The sequence below is a fragment of the Chlamydotis macqueenii genome, chromosome 10 (assembly GCF_036417535.1).
Source record: "Chlamydotis macqueenii isolate bChlMac1 chromosome 10, bChlMac1.mat, whole genome shotgun sequence".
Classification (NCBI taxonomy): Eukaryota; Metazoa; Chordata; class Aves; order Otidiformes; family Otididae; genus Chlamydotis; species Chlamydotis macqueenii.
In genome coordinates this window covers 12,012,172-12,031,824 of record NC_141565.1, presented here as the reverse complement: position 1 = coordinate 12,031,824, position 19,653 = coordinate 12,012,172, and the positions used below count along the sequence as shown (strand labels likewise).

Sequence of the window (19,653 nt, the reverse complement as noted above, 5' to 3'; positions counted from 1 at the left end):
GCTCTGCCTATTTCTAGTTCAGACTTGTCAGGTAGAACTTCTTGCTTGCTTTCTCATCCATTCAGGGTTGGACAACACAATTTTAATAGGGCTTCAGGAAAATCAGTGTTTCCTGGCCAAGAGCAGCCTTTTGCAGCCCACATGTTTCAGGTTAGAATTAAAGCCCATTCCCTCTCCCACAGTTGCCGTCCACTCATCAACAATTGCTCTGCACTAAGTCTGGAATCTGCCTGTGTGCATACGGACCGTGTTGGGCTGGGTGAGGATTTGGCACAAGGATTTGGCAAATGACTCCTTAGTCACCCCTTGCTCCAGGGTGGCTATCATGTGCTACCAGGAACGCATCAGGGAGGCTTTTGGGGTTGAAAGCAGCCACTTCTCACTGAAACTGAGAGGGTCCTCCAGGTAATAAGATGCCCAGGAGTCAGGAGTTAAGGATGTAGATCAAATGTTTGAAAAATGCCACTGGGCCTCAACTTTAATAATAATCTGCCTTTGTGTGGGAGGAGGGAAAGCGGGAAGTCAAGTCCCCCAGCCTGCTGGCAGACAGATGCCTTGTTCAAGGACCTGCCAGCTCTTAAATGCTTAAATTTGAGCTCTGCTGGGTGCCTGCTGCCTTTGGGTGTTTCTTTGCTCCCAGTGCTGCTCTGATCTCCCAGAGCTGCTGCAAAGCTGAGGCCCCTGCATGAGATTTCAGCATTCGAGGCACACGCTCCCCCCGTCTTGGGCCCCGCTGCTTTATCTCTCGCTGCAGCCTGTGTTCTGTCAGTTCTACTTGGCTGCGCCGCCATCGGCCCCGAGCACCCACGTGTGATAATTGCAGCAGCAGCAGCTGAGGGGGCTTGCGGGGAAAGCAAAGCAAGCGTCTGATTGCTGGGGTCCCAATTTGAGGGGGCTGCATTAGGAGATACGTACGTATATATTTTCATCACTTGAGCTTAGCATTTTATTTTGTAAACCTTTATTAGCTCCAATTTGGAACTGGCTTGAGTAGTCTTGGAAAATAACTCCTGCCTCAATACCATTTTTCTCTTCCGTGCTGCATGTCCCCATTGCCTTGGAGAGGTCCTCCCCAGACCTTGATGCTTTTGGAGCTGGCGTGAATCAGGTAAGGCTGGTCCTAAGGCCAAGCTGATGAGGACACCCTAGCCCTATGCAGTCTCCCAGACATGTGAAACTCTTTCTTTTAATAACACAGATTTGCCCCTGCTCCCTCCAATCCCCTAAAAGCCCCAGACTGGAGCCAGTGGCTGGTGCAGACTACAAGGAACCCCAGTCACCCTTCTCCAGCATCAATTGCCAGTGTCCAGCACATGGCTGCTCATCTGCCATGTGACTGCAACAAAGCCCTGGCACTGGTGCATCCCTTCATCGGGGGATTTCTGGGCAGAGCTTGGCTTGTTCTGGTTGTCACTGTTGGCGGAGGACATGGATGGGAACACGTAACAGATGCCATCTGTGTCCTACTTGTGGGACCTAGCTGGGCTGGGGTGACCTATGCTGCACCTTGCCTGTGCTGTGCTTGGGGGTCCCGCCCTTGCAGGAGGCACTGGGGCTGTGAGCTGAGGCGGGGGGATTACAAAGGGCACAGAAAGACGTACTGTTTTCCAGGGTCTGCCTTGGTGGGCAGCCAAGCATCAGCCTTGTGCCCATGCACTCAGTGCAGGGAGCGCACTTAAGACTGAAAATTGCTTCCAGCCCCAGGAGAAATGATATAACCAAAGGAAATGGTTTCAATAAAAGGGGATTTTTTTTTCCTTTCCTCTAAGGGCAGTAGAAGGCTAGTTATTTGGCTGTGCAGTCTGTTTACTCTTTTCTCCTTTTCTTTTTTTCCCTGTGCAAATGAGAAAGGACCTTTGCTAACAAAGGTTGTATGTAACCCTGGAGCACGGCTTGGATCTGCATTCCATGACTCCATCTGAACCTGCTCCTCCAAGAAGGCACCCCCAGCCCTCCCAGTGAGCCGGCAGCACTGGTCCTTTCTCCGTGGCAGCGGACTGAGTGCAGCCCCCATCCCAGCAGGGAGAGAAGCTGCCGAGTTGTCCAGGCATTGTCCTCCTTCCCTCCCCTTAAAAACAGAGATTTGGTGCTTACATGCCTGCAGGATCCTCAGCTTTTAAGGACTCACAGCAGGCCATACCCGGTTTTATGCTCCCTGTAGTGTTGTACTGAATTGATTTTGTTGGGGAGGAGAGTTGGGAAGGGGGTTGTTTTCCTCCTTTTTCCTTCACAGAATCCACATGGCTTCAGAGGAAACCTGTGTGGGTAGCAGAGCCCAGATGGAGTGTGGACATTTCATAGTGATTTCTGTCTTTAATCCAGCACAGCAGGGAAGTCCCTGCCAGCGGTGGGCCTGGCTTCTCTGCTGCTGTGTCTGTGTCATTACTGTGCCCAGCTTTTTGCTGGGTTGTAGCCACCCGGCCGCAGCCACCAGCACCTCCGTTTGAGCTGGCACAGACTTTTATTTGTATTTATTCCTCACGGCTCCCAAATAAGCAACTTCTTTAAGAAGGTGCATGTGGCAGAAGAGAGCACCGTTCTTGCTGCTCGTTAGTCCTGCTGACCTGTCCATTTGGGCTCAGCGCCTGAGAAACCCACCAAATGCTACGAGGTCCTAGGAGGAGGCTTACCTTGTTTTAAACTCCAGGGGGGAACAAAGCAGATGTGGAGTGTCGGCAGAATGAGACTGGCTGGTTTTGAATAAAGCAGAAATAAATAATTAAAAAATTGGTCTGGGCTGGATCCTCCAAGCTCTATGCAGCCATCAGCCAGCTGATCCAGGCTGTGGTAGTAGGCAGTGAAAAAAATGTAAAATTTATTTTTTTTAATCTCGCTTGTTTTTCCTTAACACTGTATTAGCAGCGAGGTTTAGACTCAGTCCTGAGATTAGCTACTAATTGTTCCTGAATAAACTAAATCTCAGATTCGTGTCAGTGTTGTGGGTGGGGGGCGAGGAAGGGCATGGGAGTGTGGGAGGGGGTGGGTGCCTGCTCTGCACCACCACAAGGCCGGCGTGTTGGGGTGCTGGGACCTTGGCGAGATCCCAGCCACGTAGGGGAGGAAGGTGGGTCAGGGGCTCCTTCATTCCTGGATGCAGAAGGGTTTCTCCTTGCAGGCAAAGAAGGGGCTGTCACCAGCCAGAGAAAGATGGGAGCAGGGGGCTGTTTTCAGGGACAGTCAAAGCATTTATACCCCCACACCCCCAGCTTTCCACTCACTGCCTCCATCCTAAAGCTGTGTTTTTCCAGAAAGTCTGCTTTATGTGAGTTACAGCATCCTTACTAGGGACAAGTGAAGTGCCAGCCAGCAAACACAAGCCAGTCTGAAAAGCCTCCTTCAAGCGAGACACCGCTTCCAAGACATACTTGAAAACACTTACATATTTTTTTTTCCCTTCAGTGGAAGTCTATTTAATCCTCCAGCTGGTAAACAACCCAATCTGTGGTGCACAGCAAGCTCTGGAAGGAAACCTCCCTATCACTGAAGCTCAGTTTTGTTCCACTGGAAGCAGAAACTCAACAGCTTCACATGGGCCACCGGCGATGGGGCCAGCGGCTCCATAGCATGAAATACCCACAGCACAGGCAAAGCGCCCGCCACGCTCCGAAGGCTGGAGCAAGGAGAGCAGTTAGTGGCCCTCAGAGGAAGGGGCCAGCTCGCCATTACGTGCTGAGCCACGTTGGACTGTGGCAACACTCAGCATTGCAGGAAGAGGGGGATGTGTGTATAGAATAAATATGCTGTACACACACGCATATGTAAACATACATAAGCCAAATAGCTATTAAGTATTGCAATAATATACAAATATAATCACTGAACATATAATATGTAAGTATAATCGTAAATACTGTTTAATTATTGTTGTAATACATACTTTATACACATATACATATTACATATCGTGCATATATTATCACCTTTTCAATTATTTGCGATAATTCTATTATACATTATAATATAATAATTATTTACATTGTATTTGTGTGCGCACAGTGAGGCTGGTCTTACTTTTTGTATCTCTGGTGCTCTGGCAGCTCCCAAGCCTCATACCGAACCCCAGGGCCAACCTGCCAGGGTGGGACTCGCCCCCCGAGCCCCTCCTGCACTCGCCCCATGTTGGCTGTGCAACGCAGGCGCTCTGCAGCTCGGAAGTCTGAACACTACTTCATATGGCAACAGCCATATTTGTTTCTCTATTTATTTATTTTTATAGGCACTTGATGGGGGGCGCATGAAGAAGGGAGGGTTTAAATAGAGTTTTACCTGAGGGTGAGCCGTGTACAGTCATCGTGTCTAACTTGGATTTTTCTGTTTGCCTTGGGCTCCCGTTGCTGAGCTGGGATGACCTTGGCAGATTTGGCTGGGGCCTCGCCCTTGGCCACCCCAGTTCTCCTATCTGGATCCATCATTGCCAAAGTGCCATTGAGGCCTCCAGCCTGGGCAGGAACCGGTGCTGCCTGGCCAGAGGGTCCCACGCACCCCAGCAGATGAGCTGCTTGGTTACAGGGTAGGCGTCTAATTGCAGCCACACTCACTCAGGTGCCTCTGCTCCTCTTGGTAACATGGGTGCACGTAGTGCAGTGGGGACACCTCAGTGCTTTGGCAGCCACCAGCACCTCCAGCTTTGCTGAGGGATGTCCCCTCCATTTCCCCCAGCCCAGCTGCTCCCAGCACTCCCCAGATGCTGGAGCTCAGTGAGGGGCAATGGCCATACTCACCCCTGGGCACCAGCTCTGCAGGGAAGGTTCATTTCCTTGCAGAAATAGGAACTTTGTTTGTTTGGAGTTTTTTTGGGGCAGTAAGGCTTGTTAAGGGTACCAAAAGAAGTCCATGCACAGGTAGAAAGGCCCCTGCTGCCCTCGGGGTTTCCCCTGTGCTCTTTCTCCAGGTGACAGTAGCTGAGCTTGTTCCTGGTGGGATGATTGGTCCTGTCTTCACCTCAATGGTTACAGGACTGCCCGAGAAGTTGTCATCTCTGCTCATCATCAAACCTTGGCCAAAACGCAGCACAGCATGTGGTATGAAGTCCCACAGGCCAGCTGCACCAAAGCCCTGTTGCCACCAAGACAGACACATCCCACAGGGCTTCATTTTGGTCCTGGCCCAGCAGTGCATTTGTACCCTTCATCGCCCAACCTCCATCTTCCTCGCGGAAGCACTCCCCGCTCCCAGTGGGGTGCCTGGGCAGGGCTGAGAGGATGGCACCTTGCTCCCCAGCATCACCTTGCCTTTCAAGCCCTTGTTGCGCATCAGGTGCCACCGCATTCCCAGTCCCAAGCAGAGCAGAAAACCAAATAAAATTCCACTTTCGAGGTGGCCTAGATAACGTTGGTATTTTTTGCCATCTGACAAGAAAAAAAGGGATGCAGTGAAACAGTTAAAGAAAAACAAACCCCAAGCAACTATGCGCCCTTCAGAGAAATGGTTCCCAGCACCCGAAGTCTTACGCGAAATTAAACTGGTTGCAGTTGGGATCCCCAGTCACACGGGGTCCTCCTAACTCCGTTCTGCTCCACTCCAGCCGCGATTTTCGGTGCCGGCCGGGGAGGGGTGGGCGCTGGCCAGCCCCTGCTCGGCTTTGGCTCGGGAAAACCCTTTCCAGGCCTGGAAAGCTCCAGCCCGGGTTGGAGGCGGGTGCTTCTGCAACACAAAGTGGCCATTTTCTGTTCTCATGGGCAGGTTTTGCCTTGGAAAGCGGTATTTAGGCAGTGGGAAAGCCAAGGGTGTGACCTAAATGGGTTGGATTGTGGCTGTTGGTTGGGTGGTGGTTTTTTTTTTTAGAAGGAGACCAAAGGTGGGGATTTCCAAAGGTCCTATGTGACCCGAAAGACGCCCCGTTACAGACCAGATCCCAGCAGGGCATTGCCCTTGGCAGACCACGGCCGAGGCTGGAGGGCTGCATTCACTCCCCATCACGTGGCTTTGCTGTTGTGTGGGGCCACAGGTCAGGTCTGGTGGGGACACCGGGGGACAGGCTGTGATCAAATAGTCATCATGACATGACCCAGACTGTCTCCGAATCGCCACCAATGCAGGAAAAGTTAGAAAACAGCTGGCTAACAGACAAAGCGCAGAGCGTGCGGTTCCCTGGCTTTCACCCCAAAGAGAGCCCAAAGGGGCTCCCAACCAGCCAGACACTGCCCGAACACCCCAGAGAGCACCACAGACAGAGTCCCTGTATCTGTCCTGCTGCTCACTGTGCCATCAGCTTCTAAGAGCTACCTGTGGGAAACAGTATGTAGGAAAAAAAAAAAAAATAGAAATCCATCCCTTTGTGACTCTGACCCCAAATTATGATTCATGACCAAAAGCGATGGAAAGAGCTTGTGGTGACTCAAACAATGATTTTTTCCAAGCAGGAGCAGTGCTAAGCAGGGAATGTGAGACTCCTGAGAAAGCAGGAGGAATGCACTCCAGGCCTGGGCGCTGCAGATGACATTTGCTGCATCATATAATCTGGTTTTGTGCTTTGGGTTTCAGCTGGATGGGGAGATACTAAGACAGCACAAGAAAGGCCATTTCTGCGAGATCTCTGGTCCAGATTGGGAGAATCAATCAGACTGCCAGGATCACCAGCAGTTTCATTGTCTTTTCTTTTTTCATTGCTTTGCTAAACCCGATCTCCAAACCTTGGTGCAACCAGGGAGGGAGTGTCAGCATACGGATGCCGATCAGACACAGAGAGGAACAAGGTTAAGACATAACAGCCGAAAGTGGTTAGATGAAAACATTATTTTCTAAAAGAGCCTGAGAGCACGGGGGTTTTATAAAAACCTCCCATTGTATTGCACTAATAAGTCAAGTGCTCGCAGCCGAGCCAGCAGATACACTCCACAGCAAAGTCTATTACCGGCGTGTTTATTTACAAAGGCAGCCACCGAGCCAAAGCTGAACAGAAAAAAGGAAAGACTGAAATATGGTTTTAAAGAAATACAGTTCCTTGGACTGGCTTTAATTTAAAATCTTAGGACTGGGTTTGTCATTTTGTGTTTCACCCTCCTCCCCGCCATTTCTTTTTCAAGGAATGAATTGTCCAAAGCCAGCCAGGCTCAGGGGAATTTTCCTCTAGGTGTCTCTGTCCCCATTTCTATTTGTAATTTTTTTATACACACACACACTCGCATGCTCCCTCTCTCTGTCCTCCCCCTTTCTCTGGTCTTCCCAGTCCCGCATCATCTTTTCATGACCATAGCGATCTCCCACGTCCCAGCACAGGGCTCCCCAATAACTCCAGCCTGCCCCAGCACCTTTCTCTGCCCGCTGGTGCAATGTGTCACCCCAGCTGCGAGGGACTGCGTGTGCACGGGGGCAGCTCAGGGTGGCAGGGGACGAGAAGCCAGCGGGGCCATGGGCAGGACACCAGACACCATGGACAATGTGATTTCATCTGAGCAGACACCTGCACCCGTGCTGTACGTAGGGCTTTGCAAAACAGTTATCACCTGCTCTTAAAACACAGGAGGTGTGGGGCCTGGATGTTCTTGGATGTGACCAGAAATTCATGGGCGTGCACACACACAGGCACCGAGTGCTCTGCTATTGTAGTCCAGGAGAAAGCGCTGTGTCTCTATCAGCCCACACCTTCTGCAAACCTGCTCCTCTCTTTCTGCTTGGGGTTTTTTGCATCCCAACTGAGAGCACGTGGAAGGAGAGGAACAAAAAAGCCTTCCAGGCTTTGTCAGGGAGAAATCCGTGGTCACACCAACACACCACTGCCTACCCCGGCAACAGGGGACAGCGTGGGAAGCTGGGAGAAGACAGAGGAGACTAAGGTGAAACGAAAAGGTGGGAGCAATCTTAAAAAAAAAGGAAAAAACTTACATTAAATTATTGCTTTATTTCTGGTTCTATGCAAGTCTCTGACATGCTCCACCCTGCCCCCCCGAGATACCACATCCACCCCAAACAGCTCAGTAAGGAGGAGAAAAACCTGACGGGATCCTGCCCAAAAAAGGAGCCTTCCCAAGACTTGGATCTACAGAGGAGTCTCCTAGTTAAAAGAAAGTCCTCAGCCAAAGCAAGTCCTCCTACCCAGCAGTGTCCAGTCCCACCACCATCTCCTGTAGATGTTGCAGGGTGGGAGGGAAAGGGAAGAAAATACTCCAGCCCCAGTGTTTTGAGAGGTGTCCTCCTTCCAGACCATGCATGAACAAGGCATCAGGATGTGGAACAGACCATAACGGAGAGAGCATGGGGGAGAAGTCAGCCAAAAGATGAGCACAGGGTGGGAGGAGAGGAATTGTGGCAAGATGAGAGTTACCCAGCTCTCCTTCGCCTCTCCCCCCAGCCCCTGCCTCATCGGATGCGGAGGTATGAGGGGATGGAGTAATTGAAGAGCAAGTAGTCCATTTTGTATAAATTAAAGAGTCTCCTTTGGTAGAAGGGGCTAATGTCCTGGAAGAACTGGGCCGTCATGTCGTCCGTCGTCCTGGTGGTCTTGGATGAAGATGGGAACTTGACGCTTGTGTCGGCCCCAACCAGCTGGAGGATGTAGTTGGCATCTTCAGCCAAGGTCTCATATTTGCCCACCACATCATAGTGTACGATGCAGGGGTGGCAGAGTGAGTGCACCCGTTCCCAGTGCTCGTTGAAGGGCTCCTCGCGTTGCGTCCGTGGATCCAGCAGGTAGTAGACGAACTCCTCAAAGCGCACGTCGTCCCCACGCTCCAGGGCCTTGTCGCTGGGCTCCTGCCGGTGCCGCCGGATGATCTTGGTCCCGTAGCGCTTGTGGAAAGCCGTGTTGTAGCTGCGGGTGAACTTGTTGCGGTATGCCGATACTAGGCGCTCAAAGGGCTCCCGCACGAAGATGAACTTGAGGTAGCTGCGCAGGCGATGGTTGATCTCGGGGATGCTGTACTCAGAGAGGGTGCGCAGGTTGGATGATACGTGGGCCTCGTTAGCGGGGATTTCCAGCGGGTCCCGGTACTTGCCTTGCCCCGTCAGGACCATCATCACCCGCTTCCAGTTAGTGCAGGCCACTTTGGGCACATAGCAGTACAGCAGCCCATGTGTGTCGTCCACCACCAAGTGCCGCAAGTCATCCGGCCGCAGGAGACGCCGCTTGCGAGTGTAACGGTTGCATATGTTGCTCAACAGCTCCCGTCTCTGCTGGTGAACCGCCTGCAGTGATGACTGCTCAAACTGGGGAGAGAGAAGGGGGGGGGGAAGAGAGATGGTCACTAGCTTGGCCAAGCTGAGCGTGGCCTATGTACAACACTTGGCCCACAACTGTCCCCAGCCCCTCCACTTTCCTGGGGTTGGCAATCACCCACGTGGGATTTTTGGGGACAGTGTTGACTTTGAACACAACTTGCTTTTTTGCATTTAATCTTTGCACTTCCTGGGGGCAAAAGACAGAATAAAATGTGGTGAGGAGCTGGGTGAGAAGACAAGTCACAGGGAGTGAGAAGACGACAAGTCAAAGGGCGTGAGAAGACAGGTCAAAGGGGGTGAGGGAATAACAGGCAGTGCAGAGCAGGTTGCTAACCCAGTATCTGTTACAGCACCTCCACACACACTGGGCTAAAGCTCTCCCTTACACCAGTCCCAGGGCAGGCGGAATGCATGGTTTGACCCCCTCCATGGGCAAACAGCTCAGCCTTTTGCTGGGGAAGGGCCCCCCACATCTCCTGGCTGCGATGGGGCACTGCTGCATCGCACTGATGCCTAGCCCCATGGGCTCGCTGCGAACATCGCAGCCAAGGGGCAGAATCGTGGCACACGAGTATGGGCATGCGTGGAGAAAATGGTGTAGGAGTGCTGCCAAGGGAAGGCAAAGGGAGATGGGTGGAGGAAAATGTTTTTTAATGCTGATGGTGGAACCCTGGGGAGCAGTCAGAGAGCTGGAGGTGAGACAGCGTGGCAGGGCATGATGGAGAGAAGCAGGGTGCTGCTGGAGCCCTTCCTGAGGGCTTTGGCTTTCTTCTCCTGAGGGACTTTTTCCACACAGGCCAATGCCTCAGCTCTGGTCATAGTTTCCTTCAGCCACAGGGATGAGAAGTCCATATATGGTCTTTTTTCTTTATCCTTTTTGATCTTTGCATTAAGGCCTGGCAGCTGCTGCATTGGCTTTCCAGGAGCTGAGAGTATCCCAACCCCTGCCCCACTTGAAACCTCCCTCCAGATTTGGGGACATGACCTTTCTTGTCATGGTTTTCATCAGAAATCCCAAAACATCATTAAAACATCCAGGGAAGTAAATTATTTCCAGGAACTCAGAAGGGGAATGTGCCCTCCTCCTCCTGGCCACTCGCTCCTCATTTTGCGCACAAGGGTTGGGAGGTTTCATATGCAGCCCTGAGGTCATCACTGGGAACCTCCAACAGCCTCGTCCAGGCCACGACCGCTAGCGGTTTCAGTGTCCGTTTGCTAACCCGGGGTGGCACTGACCCCACGGAGCTGTTGCTCTAAAGCAATGCAATGACCCCCATGTCGCAAGACGACAGTGACTTCCACTTTGGGGTTGTGAAGAAAGTCCCGCTGGCATCACAGGGTGCCATGGTAAATGTCTCTGCAGCCTGCAGAGACATGGCAACCTCAGGATGAAGGGAAAGGGCAGGCCACCTCCTTGGTCCCTACATCCTTGCTGCTGACAGCTGCCATCACTTATGCATGCCAAAGGACAGCCTTTGCCAAGCTTCAGGTGGACCTCTTCTCTCCCTCGGGGCCCATAAGGGTTTCTGGAAGGCACTAGAGCCTGGGAGAGGCAATGTTGTGGAGATGGGACTTTCTAAAGCTCCTGCCAGGAGGTGGGATCCTGAGACAAACTGCCCACCCCATCACCTTCAGAAGGGCACTAATATCTGGGCCAAAAGCTCCTCCTGCAAGGGATGAACTGCACTCAGACCCTTTTGGATCTCATTTCCACAAAAGAAATAACCTTGTCCAGATCATCTTAGTGATCACCTTCTCCAGGAACCTGCATGGGAAATAACCTGAGACAGGGGCAGGAGAAATCATGCCATCCTTGCTCCTTCCAAGAGGGAGATGATGAGGGAAAATGCTCAGATGGAGGAAATGCAGGTCAACAGACTCGATCTGCCACCAATATGACTTTGACATTGATGACTACTTGGATATCAAGAAGATATAGCACCTGGAGAGGTGATGATCACAGCTGAAGAGGCATTCTCACGGTACACCTCCTTGTGACACAGCCAAACCTTTCAGTAGAAATTTCTTTTGTTTAGAGTCTCCCCATCACCTTTTAAAATTGCAAACCATTTTTTGCAAGTGCTTAAAAGAAAAAAGTGAAATCTTAATGATGTGATTTTTTTTTTTTTTGTTTCCAGGTATTTTTCCCTGCACTTGCATAATTCAAAACTATTGGAACAGAGAGACAGACAGACAGACAGACGCTGTCTGCAGGCATGGCAACAAATAAATGTGACTACTTTTCAGCAGCCGCCCACTCAAATAAGTGCATGTCTTGCAGTTATTTCAGAGCAAAATTGCTCCCTTCACTTCTTTCTCTTTAAAAGCCAGAGAAATTAAGTATCACTTTTAAGGAAATAACACCACGACATTCCAGGAGCATTAGGGTTTGCTGGCATCGTGGCCAAGGAAGTCCACATTTGCCATTTTTCCCAGAGCAAATGTAATTTGTCTGCTTATAGACATAAAAGCATCAACCTAGACAGCAACACAACGCGTCACGTACGGAAAGGAGATCTGGCCCCGGCTGCAGCGGGCACTGCCCATGGGCCGCGGGGACGGCAGCCAGCTGCAGGGACCACCAGTGTTGCCCTCTGCTTCTTGGGGGCTGCAGAAGGTGACTCCCCCACGGACATGGGGAGAGGCAGGGCACATTTGGCGGCTGGGGCACGTAGCCACGGCCCAGCCCGTCGCACGGGTGGGAGGGTGGTTTCCTGCACGACTTCCTGCAGGGAGGATCCCTCTGCAAAGACAAGTCTGGCTGCATAGAGGGAGGGAAAACTGCCCACCTAGCAGGGAAGCGCGCTGGAAGGAAACCAACACACCTTTTCCAGCTTCAGTAACAAACTCCCGAGCTCCCATTCAGCTGAGGGCAAGCGGGACACCTTCCCCCATGCCAGGTCACGGATGCGGCTGGGCTGCACACGCTGGGGGCTGGCGAGGGCAAATGCTCCCTGCCTTAAGCAGCCGCAGTGGCTCGTCCTGCAGCAGACCCTCGCATGGGCAGGGACCCGCTGGAGGGGAGTGTTCCCCTGCCTGGACTGTGCCTGGCTGCCCCTTCTCAGCAGGTGTAGCTGGCACAGCTCAGGGTGATGGAGGGGACTGAGGTGTCCCAGGATTATAAACCCCTCACGGCTGAGTCCAGCTTTATATATGTGCGTATCTATATATACATGCATATACGTGTGTGTGTGTATGTGTATGTATAGCACCCAACACAGAAGTGCTGATCAATTATTAGCTCAGAAAGTGCAGCAATGATGCTCTTGCCGTGTTATGGTGGCCCAGAGTTGGCTGTGAAATCCTCAGATAGCAAAATCTCCCGGGTTTGCCCAGCTATGGCTCAGACACCAGTAATGAAACCATTTGCCCAAGTACCAGCAAGCGCCGTAAGCAGTTTTTTTTTATCAACAATTACTGTCCAAAGCAGTGTGGTCTTTTCTCCTGGACACGGCCAGAGGTTCAGGCGCGGGGACTTTGGGGGTGGCTGGTGACAGCACAGTGCCCTGCACACCAGAGGGGTGGAAGAAAGGGCCAAGCTCCAGTGCCCCACTCCCTCTTCACCCCCCCATCTCCCTCTCCCCGTCCCCTTACCTGGTCACTCTCGTACAGGGCCTGGAGTGGGCTGCGACCAGCCTTCCCTTGCCAGGTGGATCTCATAACCCCGTCTTCTGCAGCTGGAAAAGGAGCAAGAAAAATCAGACATGTTGGGAAGGGTTGGAGATGCCCAACTGGGATGAGGCAACGTCCCCTGAGAAGAGACAAATCCGTTTGGCTCCAGGAGAAGATGCTCGAGCAATGCTTGTCCCTCCCTCTTATTTTTTAACAAAACCTGCAGATCAAAAGGTTCTGACTTCACCTTTAAACAAATAAAAGACCATAAAGACAATGGCTTGTTAGAATTTCAAAAGTACCTGGGAACAGTTTGATCCATGTGCATCCGGGAAATGCCACCGCATGCAGGCTGCACTGGCGAGGGAACGACCCAGGAGGTGACAGGACCCTGACCAGAATTGCCACGGCCCCGCAAGGGGCGAGACAGCATCTGCGCCTGGCAGAGACAAGGGGCAGATCCAACACCGTGCTGAGCCCCCATGGGCTCGGAGCTTGCATTTCCAGGCTCACACACATGACCATTAACGGACAAATTGGTCAGATGCTGTGTCGGACTGATAAGTTGTTTTAAGTTCTTATTTGCTATTTATTTTTTTTTCTGTCCTTCTAAACCAGCAACATCTCCTTGAGTGTCCAAAGCTGAAGATAGCCACCCACATCTGCTGGTTTGGTGTTGGAGGATTATTTGCTGCAGCACCAAACAGGACAGGCTCTGGCCAGTTTCAATAGGAGAAGGTTTCTAACCACGGGGATTGTGCAGCCCTGGAGCGGGCTTCCACTGAAGAAACCACACTGTGAGTTTTAAAACGGAAGATGATGTTTTTTCTGGAGGAGATAATAGGACACATCATTGTTTGAGAGATTGTGGCCTGGGAGATTCTTCCAGTCCTCCAAGTTCCTGCTCCTTCAGGGACTTTCTAAAATCTCAGAGGGGCATACATAGGGGAGGGAAAAACATCTCTCACAAACCATTTTTTGGCACCATAAAGGTTTCTAACACAGAGACTTTTTGCACCATTTGGGGCCCTGGATCTTTTTGTTCACTGACCATCACCAAACAAAACCAATCTCTTACACAAGCTCCAGATGGCATCTTTTTAAGCAAAATAACCAGAAGGAAAAATCCAGATCCCAGCTTCATTTTCATGTGCTTATATTTTCTTAAATGAAAACTGCTCTAAAGCACAAAGTCACCAGGGTCTACGCTAAACTTTTTTCATTCCTGCAGCTGTAATTAGGGGGAAATGACCGCCCGATCTCCCAAGATTTCATCAGCAGTGCACTATGCTTGCGCGTTCATGGGAAATGACACTTCCTGTGGCACTGGATTGATCGAGATGGGACTCTATGAGAAGGTACGGCTTCTTCCTCAGTTCCCTGGATCAGTTACCCCACAGGAGGTGAAACGGCATCTGTGCTAACGAGAGATAAGCGGAAGATCCAAGATATGCAGTGCTAGGCCGAGATGCTTGTCCCAGAGGAGCCCTGTTTCACATTTCCAGCCCTCTGCAAATGACAGGGAACGAGATTGACCTTGAAAACTCGACTCACTGCAGCTCCAATCTGCAAGCAAGGAGCATTAAACTCCAGTCCCTTTCCTGGCCGGGGCTGATAAACTCCTGTTCAATTTAAGTGTGTGACCCCACTGCGGGCTGCCGGCAAGCGCCCTGCACTGCAGCAGACGCTTCTCCTATATTTAGTAAGAGCAAGGTGGAGGCGTTTGTTTTCGAGAATCGCACGTGCATCCACCGTAACCTTTCTTACGAGCGACATACGCCAATCCTGGGTGGTTCAGGCTGACCTGAAGCTGCTAGAAATGCAAATTGCTCACGCCGGTGCTGCACAGGGGTGTGGAAACATCATCCCAGGAAAAGGTTTCAGCGCCGGGTGCGGAGTTAAGTCATGGCCCGGGAGGAGCGGGCTGGCTCGGCAGGGGGTTCTTTAGAGTGAACAAAAAGCAAATCTTCGGTGCTGCTGAGGCAGGCGAACAAGGACTGCGGCATTTCGCATGGCTCTTGCCAACAGCCCCAGTAAAAATGTTGCAAAATGGATTTCCTCCAGCCTTTCTCCAGCGCAAGATCTGGCAGAGAACAAGGCATCTTCTCCGGATAGCAGCAAACCCCCTGGGATCCCCGCTATGCTCATGCTGAACAGGCTTCCAGAAAAAAAAAAAAGGGGGAAGAGGAGGAAAAAAAAAAAAAAAAGGAAAAAAAAGCTGCCAGGCTGCTCCCATGCGGCTGGAGGAGCCTGGGAGCGCTGAGTTGGCGGGGGGAACACACCAGTGCTGCACACTCACTGCATCTTGACAGCTTTTGCTCTCCAAAGCGATGACACCATACCCTGCCCGGGGCGCTCGCCAAACCCTTCAGAGCAAACGTCTGGCCCAACGGCAGGGTTTTCACAAGGCTCCAACCGCAGGAAGTCTCCCCCCGCTCAGAAACCGTCTGCTTGCACTGCACGCGGCGTCCCAAGGAGAAAAGTGAACGGGCTCCTGGCTGGGCCATGGGGATGGCTTGAGCACAGCGTTAAACCCTGCGGAAGAGGGGAGACGCAGCAGCTGCAACTGCGTGTGGCTCAGCACCGCATCACGCCAGCACCGGTGCGTGCAGAGGGCAGCGGCCGATCTGCGTGCCCCGTGGGACCAAAGCGTCCATCCTCTGCTGGGCTGGGGTCAGAGCGGCTGCAAACGCCTGCGTGCACTCAGACCCGTCTGAGAGACCCGTCTGGGCTGCCTGTGCCCAAAGCATCCCCTGTTCACCATCCCTCAGCCCCAGCACCTGCACCGTCCCTGCTGATGCACCCCTCTCCCAGTCCCCTCTCCCATCACCAGACCCCGGGTCCTCATCGTGCAGCTCTATGAACACAGCTCAGCCCTAATCTGCACACAAAAGCCCTCTTCCCCAGCTGCTCCATCCCAACCACCTCATCGTGCAGTCTACAGTGTGCTCCCATCCTGGGGTCTCTCCCCTTCTGTCCCCTAATCGCTGTCCCCATCCTGTCCTTGCCTTCACCACCTATCCCAGGGAGGCAATGACCCACCTTAGGAAGGCTGAGCTCAAGGGGCTCCACAGCTGGCTGAACCGCACAGCTGGAGAGGAAACCAAAAATGGAGGGGGAGCTGGGGAAAGGCTCGATTCTTGATCTGTGCCTGTTTCTTCCATCAGAGCTGGGATACAGCCTGGGCTGTGAGGAGGAGGAGGGAGGAAGGGTGCAGAAGCGCAATGGCATTCACACATCCCTCTTCTTCCACTTGATCATGCTGAGAGCGAGTCAATCACCCCATCCCCTGTACCGCTGGCTTACCCATCCCTGGGATGCTCCTGGGACTCCAGGAAGTTTGGGAAGGCCAAGGAATACTGAAATACATTATGGTGTTAAGGAGGGAGTATCGTCAGAGTAAATGAATGGTTTGTGCTGCATTTTGGCACCACGGCCCTGAATACAGCAGGATCTCCCATCATGTGAGAGCTGCCAAGATCATCACATCCTGGCTTTCCTCCTGACTGTATAGCTTATTACTGAGGTTCCCAGATTCCACCACATGCAGTGGTAATCCTTGGAAATTTAGCATTGCCACAATTGCATCCGAAAGCAGGGGTGTCACCTAGCCACGGGATATCAAGTTTCTAAAGGGGAGAAAACATCAACCCTTGGCAACTGCTGGATTACCATTTGGATAACAAGTATCAAGACAGTGTACGCCTGTGGTCCAAATCCAAAATGTTTTTCACTGAGATGGGAAGAAGGAAATACCACATTTGTCCTTCCTGTTTTCAAAGGAAGGCAAGGGAATAGGAATGATGCAGAGCGAGACCAAAAACCTCACAATAAGGCAGTAACATTGACCAGAAATCACGGAATGAGATGAGCCTGAAAGGAGCTCAGACACATTTTGGAGTCTCCTCTACTGCAAGTGCTTTCAATCTTTCCTTCAGAGCTTAAAAAGGCAACGCGCTCCCTCCCTCCTTTCCCCCTGCAGCCCAGATTTTAATGCTGTCCCACCAAAACCGAAGCGATTCCCTTGCAGCGGCGTGACATCAATACCGCAGCAGGATCTGGGGTTTCAATGACTTGCCAGCTCTCCTTGGAAAAGGGAATAGATTTTAAAGCTGTGAATACTTAGGTGTACTTAGCTGATTGTGAAGACAGCCAGACATGTGTGAGGTGAGGGAAAGACTGGATCATGCCCATCCCAGACTTTTGGAAGCACCAGTAAAAGAATTTGCTGTTTTGGCTGCAGAGACTCTTAATTACGGAGGGAGGTTCTCTGCAACCGCAACAGCAAATCCAGCGCCTGGACTGCAGAGCTTGGCCAGGAGACAGGATTCAGGCAGCGACAAGCCTGCTAGGCTGACATCAGCATTACCAAGGCTTTAGCAAACAGTCTGAAGGAAAGAAAACAATTTAAAATTGTGGGTGCAACTGGATAGGGGAATAAAATCAACATGGCATTTACTAAGCGCAGCTTATACCCATGCAACCTGATCTATCACTAAAATAAACCATTTCTGTAGATCAAACGTGGTAGCTCTGCACCCAGATACACGTAATGCATGAGACATGACACACCACAGGAGGTAAGTACTGCAACAGAGGAGATGAAGATTAAAAGATGAACTGTAAGGGTCACTAACAACTGGAAAGCAGACAATATTTAAATGGGAAATACTGGGGAGAAGGCAGATTTCTAGTAAAATATCTCCAAGATTGGCTTTGGGATCAATACTTCAGGAATGACTTGACATAAAAATAGAAAGATAATGATGATGGACAAAGTGTTGAGAAAGGCTGCCATGGCCCTGAGAGACTGAAACACCAAACAGGGAAACTAAAGCTTTGTCCTGGACCAGGGGAGTGGAAACGCAACAGAATTTAATTTCACAATGTTGGAATTCAGCAGTTTCTGCAACTTTGCTGCTGGAAGTGGCAGGAGGTCCCAGATGCATTAGTTCTGAGCTATCAGCTGCCAGTTATAAAAAAGGTAAATGAAGTCCTGAAACTTATCAGGTGAGGTATTTGCCATAGCAGCAAAAAAAAAAACCACAAACATGAATACATCTATTCACAGCAGTGGTGACCCTCACCTGTAGCACTGACAGCTCTGCTCTCCTGGGACAGAGGCAGATCCGGAGCTGCTGAGGAGGGCTACGAGCCAACCAGGACTTACTGCCCCATGGGTTGTATACAGGCAGAGCAAGGATGTGATTGCTCCCTGGGAACCACAGAATCGTGGAACGGGCAGAGAGGGACAGGGGGGTGTTTCACATGCAGGACGTCTTCATGACCCCTTGCTCAGGTGCCAAACAGGAAGAGGTTTGGAAAGCCCAGATTAGTGGGAGTCTGGCCAAGATGCAGCAGAAGGAATCCCAGCTGCTTTTGGGCTGGAGGATGGAGCTTGCAGGCATTTTCCCAGCTGGACCCTGGGGCCACAGGGAGCCAAAAGCTCCACTCGTGGTCTCCAATATGAAATACTAGAGAGGGTTAAAACCTGGAGATTCAGTGGTCTCCAGCCAAGGGAAGCGAAGAGAGAGCACGCGTCCTTGCACAGGAGTCTGCACCCGAGAGGCCCCAAGGAGTTAATCGTGACCCCACCACTGCCTCCCCACTGCTGTCTCACAGCCCCAGCTTCGCTTCCTGTTGTGTCTGTGCAAAACCTAAAAAAAGGAGAAAAAAATAACTGTGGTGCCCGGCCACCCGAAATGATCAGTCTGAGTGTTAATTACAGCCTGGACTCGCAGCGGGTGAGGGGGATCGGTGCTTGTTTGTACGGCCAGAAGAGTTGGCTTTCAGGACAGCCGTTCTTGGACGGGGAGGCACTCTCTTGATCAAAAAAAGAAATCTGAAATTTGGGGAGATGGGATGTGAATCCATCACATTTATGATGGATTTGTGATGGATTCATATTTGTGATAGATTCTGTATCAAAACATAGGAAAAGGTGACATGAACTGACTGCCTGGCACACACGGAACGTGTGCAGCTGAGCCACATTCATAGGAGAAAGAAGAGTTTACAATGGGAAACAAAGAATAATATTACCCCTTTTTTCAAAAGGGGAAACAACATCCAAAGCTCTATAGCATAGAGGGATCAGCACTTGCTTTAAGTCAGTCACTGCAAGAGTCAAAATTAGGACCAGAATCTCTTTGTGAGCACAGCAAGAAGGTTCTCCAGACTTTGCCGACTCCTCTGCAGCGCCTGCCATGGGCGACGAGTGAGAGCTCCAGTCGCAGCAGCGATGGCTCGCTCATCCCTGACTGCAGGAACGCAGCCCCGCTTTGTGAAGACAGGCTCCTCGCTCTTAAAATAACTGCACCCAGGAGACGTGGAGAAGGATCCTGCCATCTAATTTAAGAGAGGATATTGAGTCTGCCTTATTCAAAGCCAAACCCTAGCTGCAGCCACTGGCTGCTGAATCGGTCCAATTTTTTATTTTAACATCCAAGAGGAAAAAAAAAAAAAAAAGAGAGAGAGAGAAAGAAAGAAAACAGAGCTTGACAACAGCAGTGATGGATGCAGACGGTTCCTGCAGCCTGAGCTCAGTTTTCCCTCCTGGTTTGATAGCAAAGCCTGGGACAAGCAGCCTGGTTGGTGGCTGCATATTTTGACTGTGTGAGGATGGTCCAGGGCGTGGGCCACAGGTGGAAGCAGAAGTCAAAGCCCTGGGCAGTGGGCAGTGGGCTGCGCAAAGAGCAGCCCTGCTTGGAAGGACCAGAGCTGGTCAAACAGTGCTGGTCTCAAGGAAGCAGTTTAACTCTGCGAAGCTCTGGCTTTTACGCTTGAGCTTGTACTGGTGGAGAACACATTTGCTTCATTTCCACCTAAGCAAAAGGGCTGACTGTTGTTTTTTTGTTAAAAATAGATAGATACTTTTCAAAACAA

General features: G+C 51.3%; 1 protein-coding gene and 1 long non-coding RNA gene across 2 annotated transcripts in view; one reads left to right on the top strand and one right to left on the bottom strand.

Moving 5' to 3' along the window:
- Window positions 1–883: 883 nt before the first annotated feature.
- LOC147599537 (uncharacterized) lies at window positions 884–3,981 on the top strand. The gene is made up of 2 exons (XR_015259609.1): window positions 884–1,108; window positions 3,400–3,981. It is a non-coding gene; the product is annotated as an uncharacterized LOC147599537 (long non-coding RNA).
- A 3,839-nt stretch (window positions 3,982–7,820) lies between these two features.
- Window positions 7,821–19,653, bottom strand: part of CHST13 (carbohydrate sulfotransferase 13) — a 30,016-nt gene continuing 18,183 nt past the window's right edge. The window contains exons 2-3 of the mRNA XM_086755608.1: window positions 12,751–12,833; window positions 7,821–9,144 (exon numbers count right to left, since the gene is read on the bottom strand). Coding sequence (XP_086611734.1) covers window positions 8,299–9,144; window positions 12,751–12,833 — 929 coding nt within the window. The 3' untranslated portion in view covers window positions 7,821–8,298. The remainder of the gene's footprint in view (window positions 9,145–12,750; window positions 12,834–19,653) is intronic.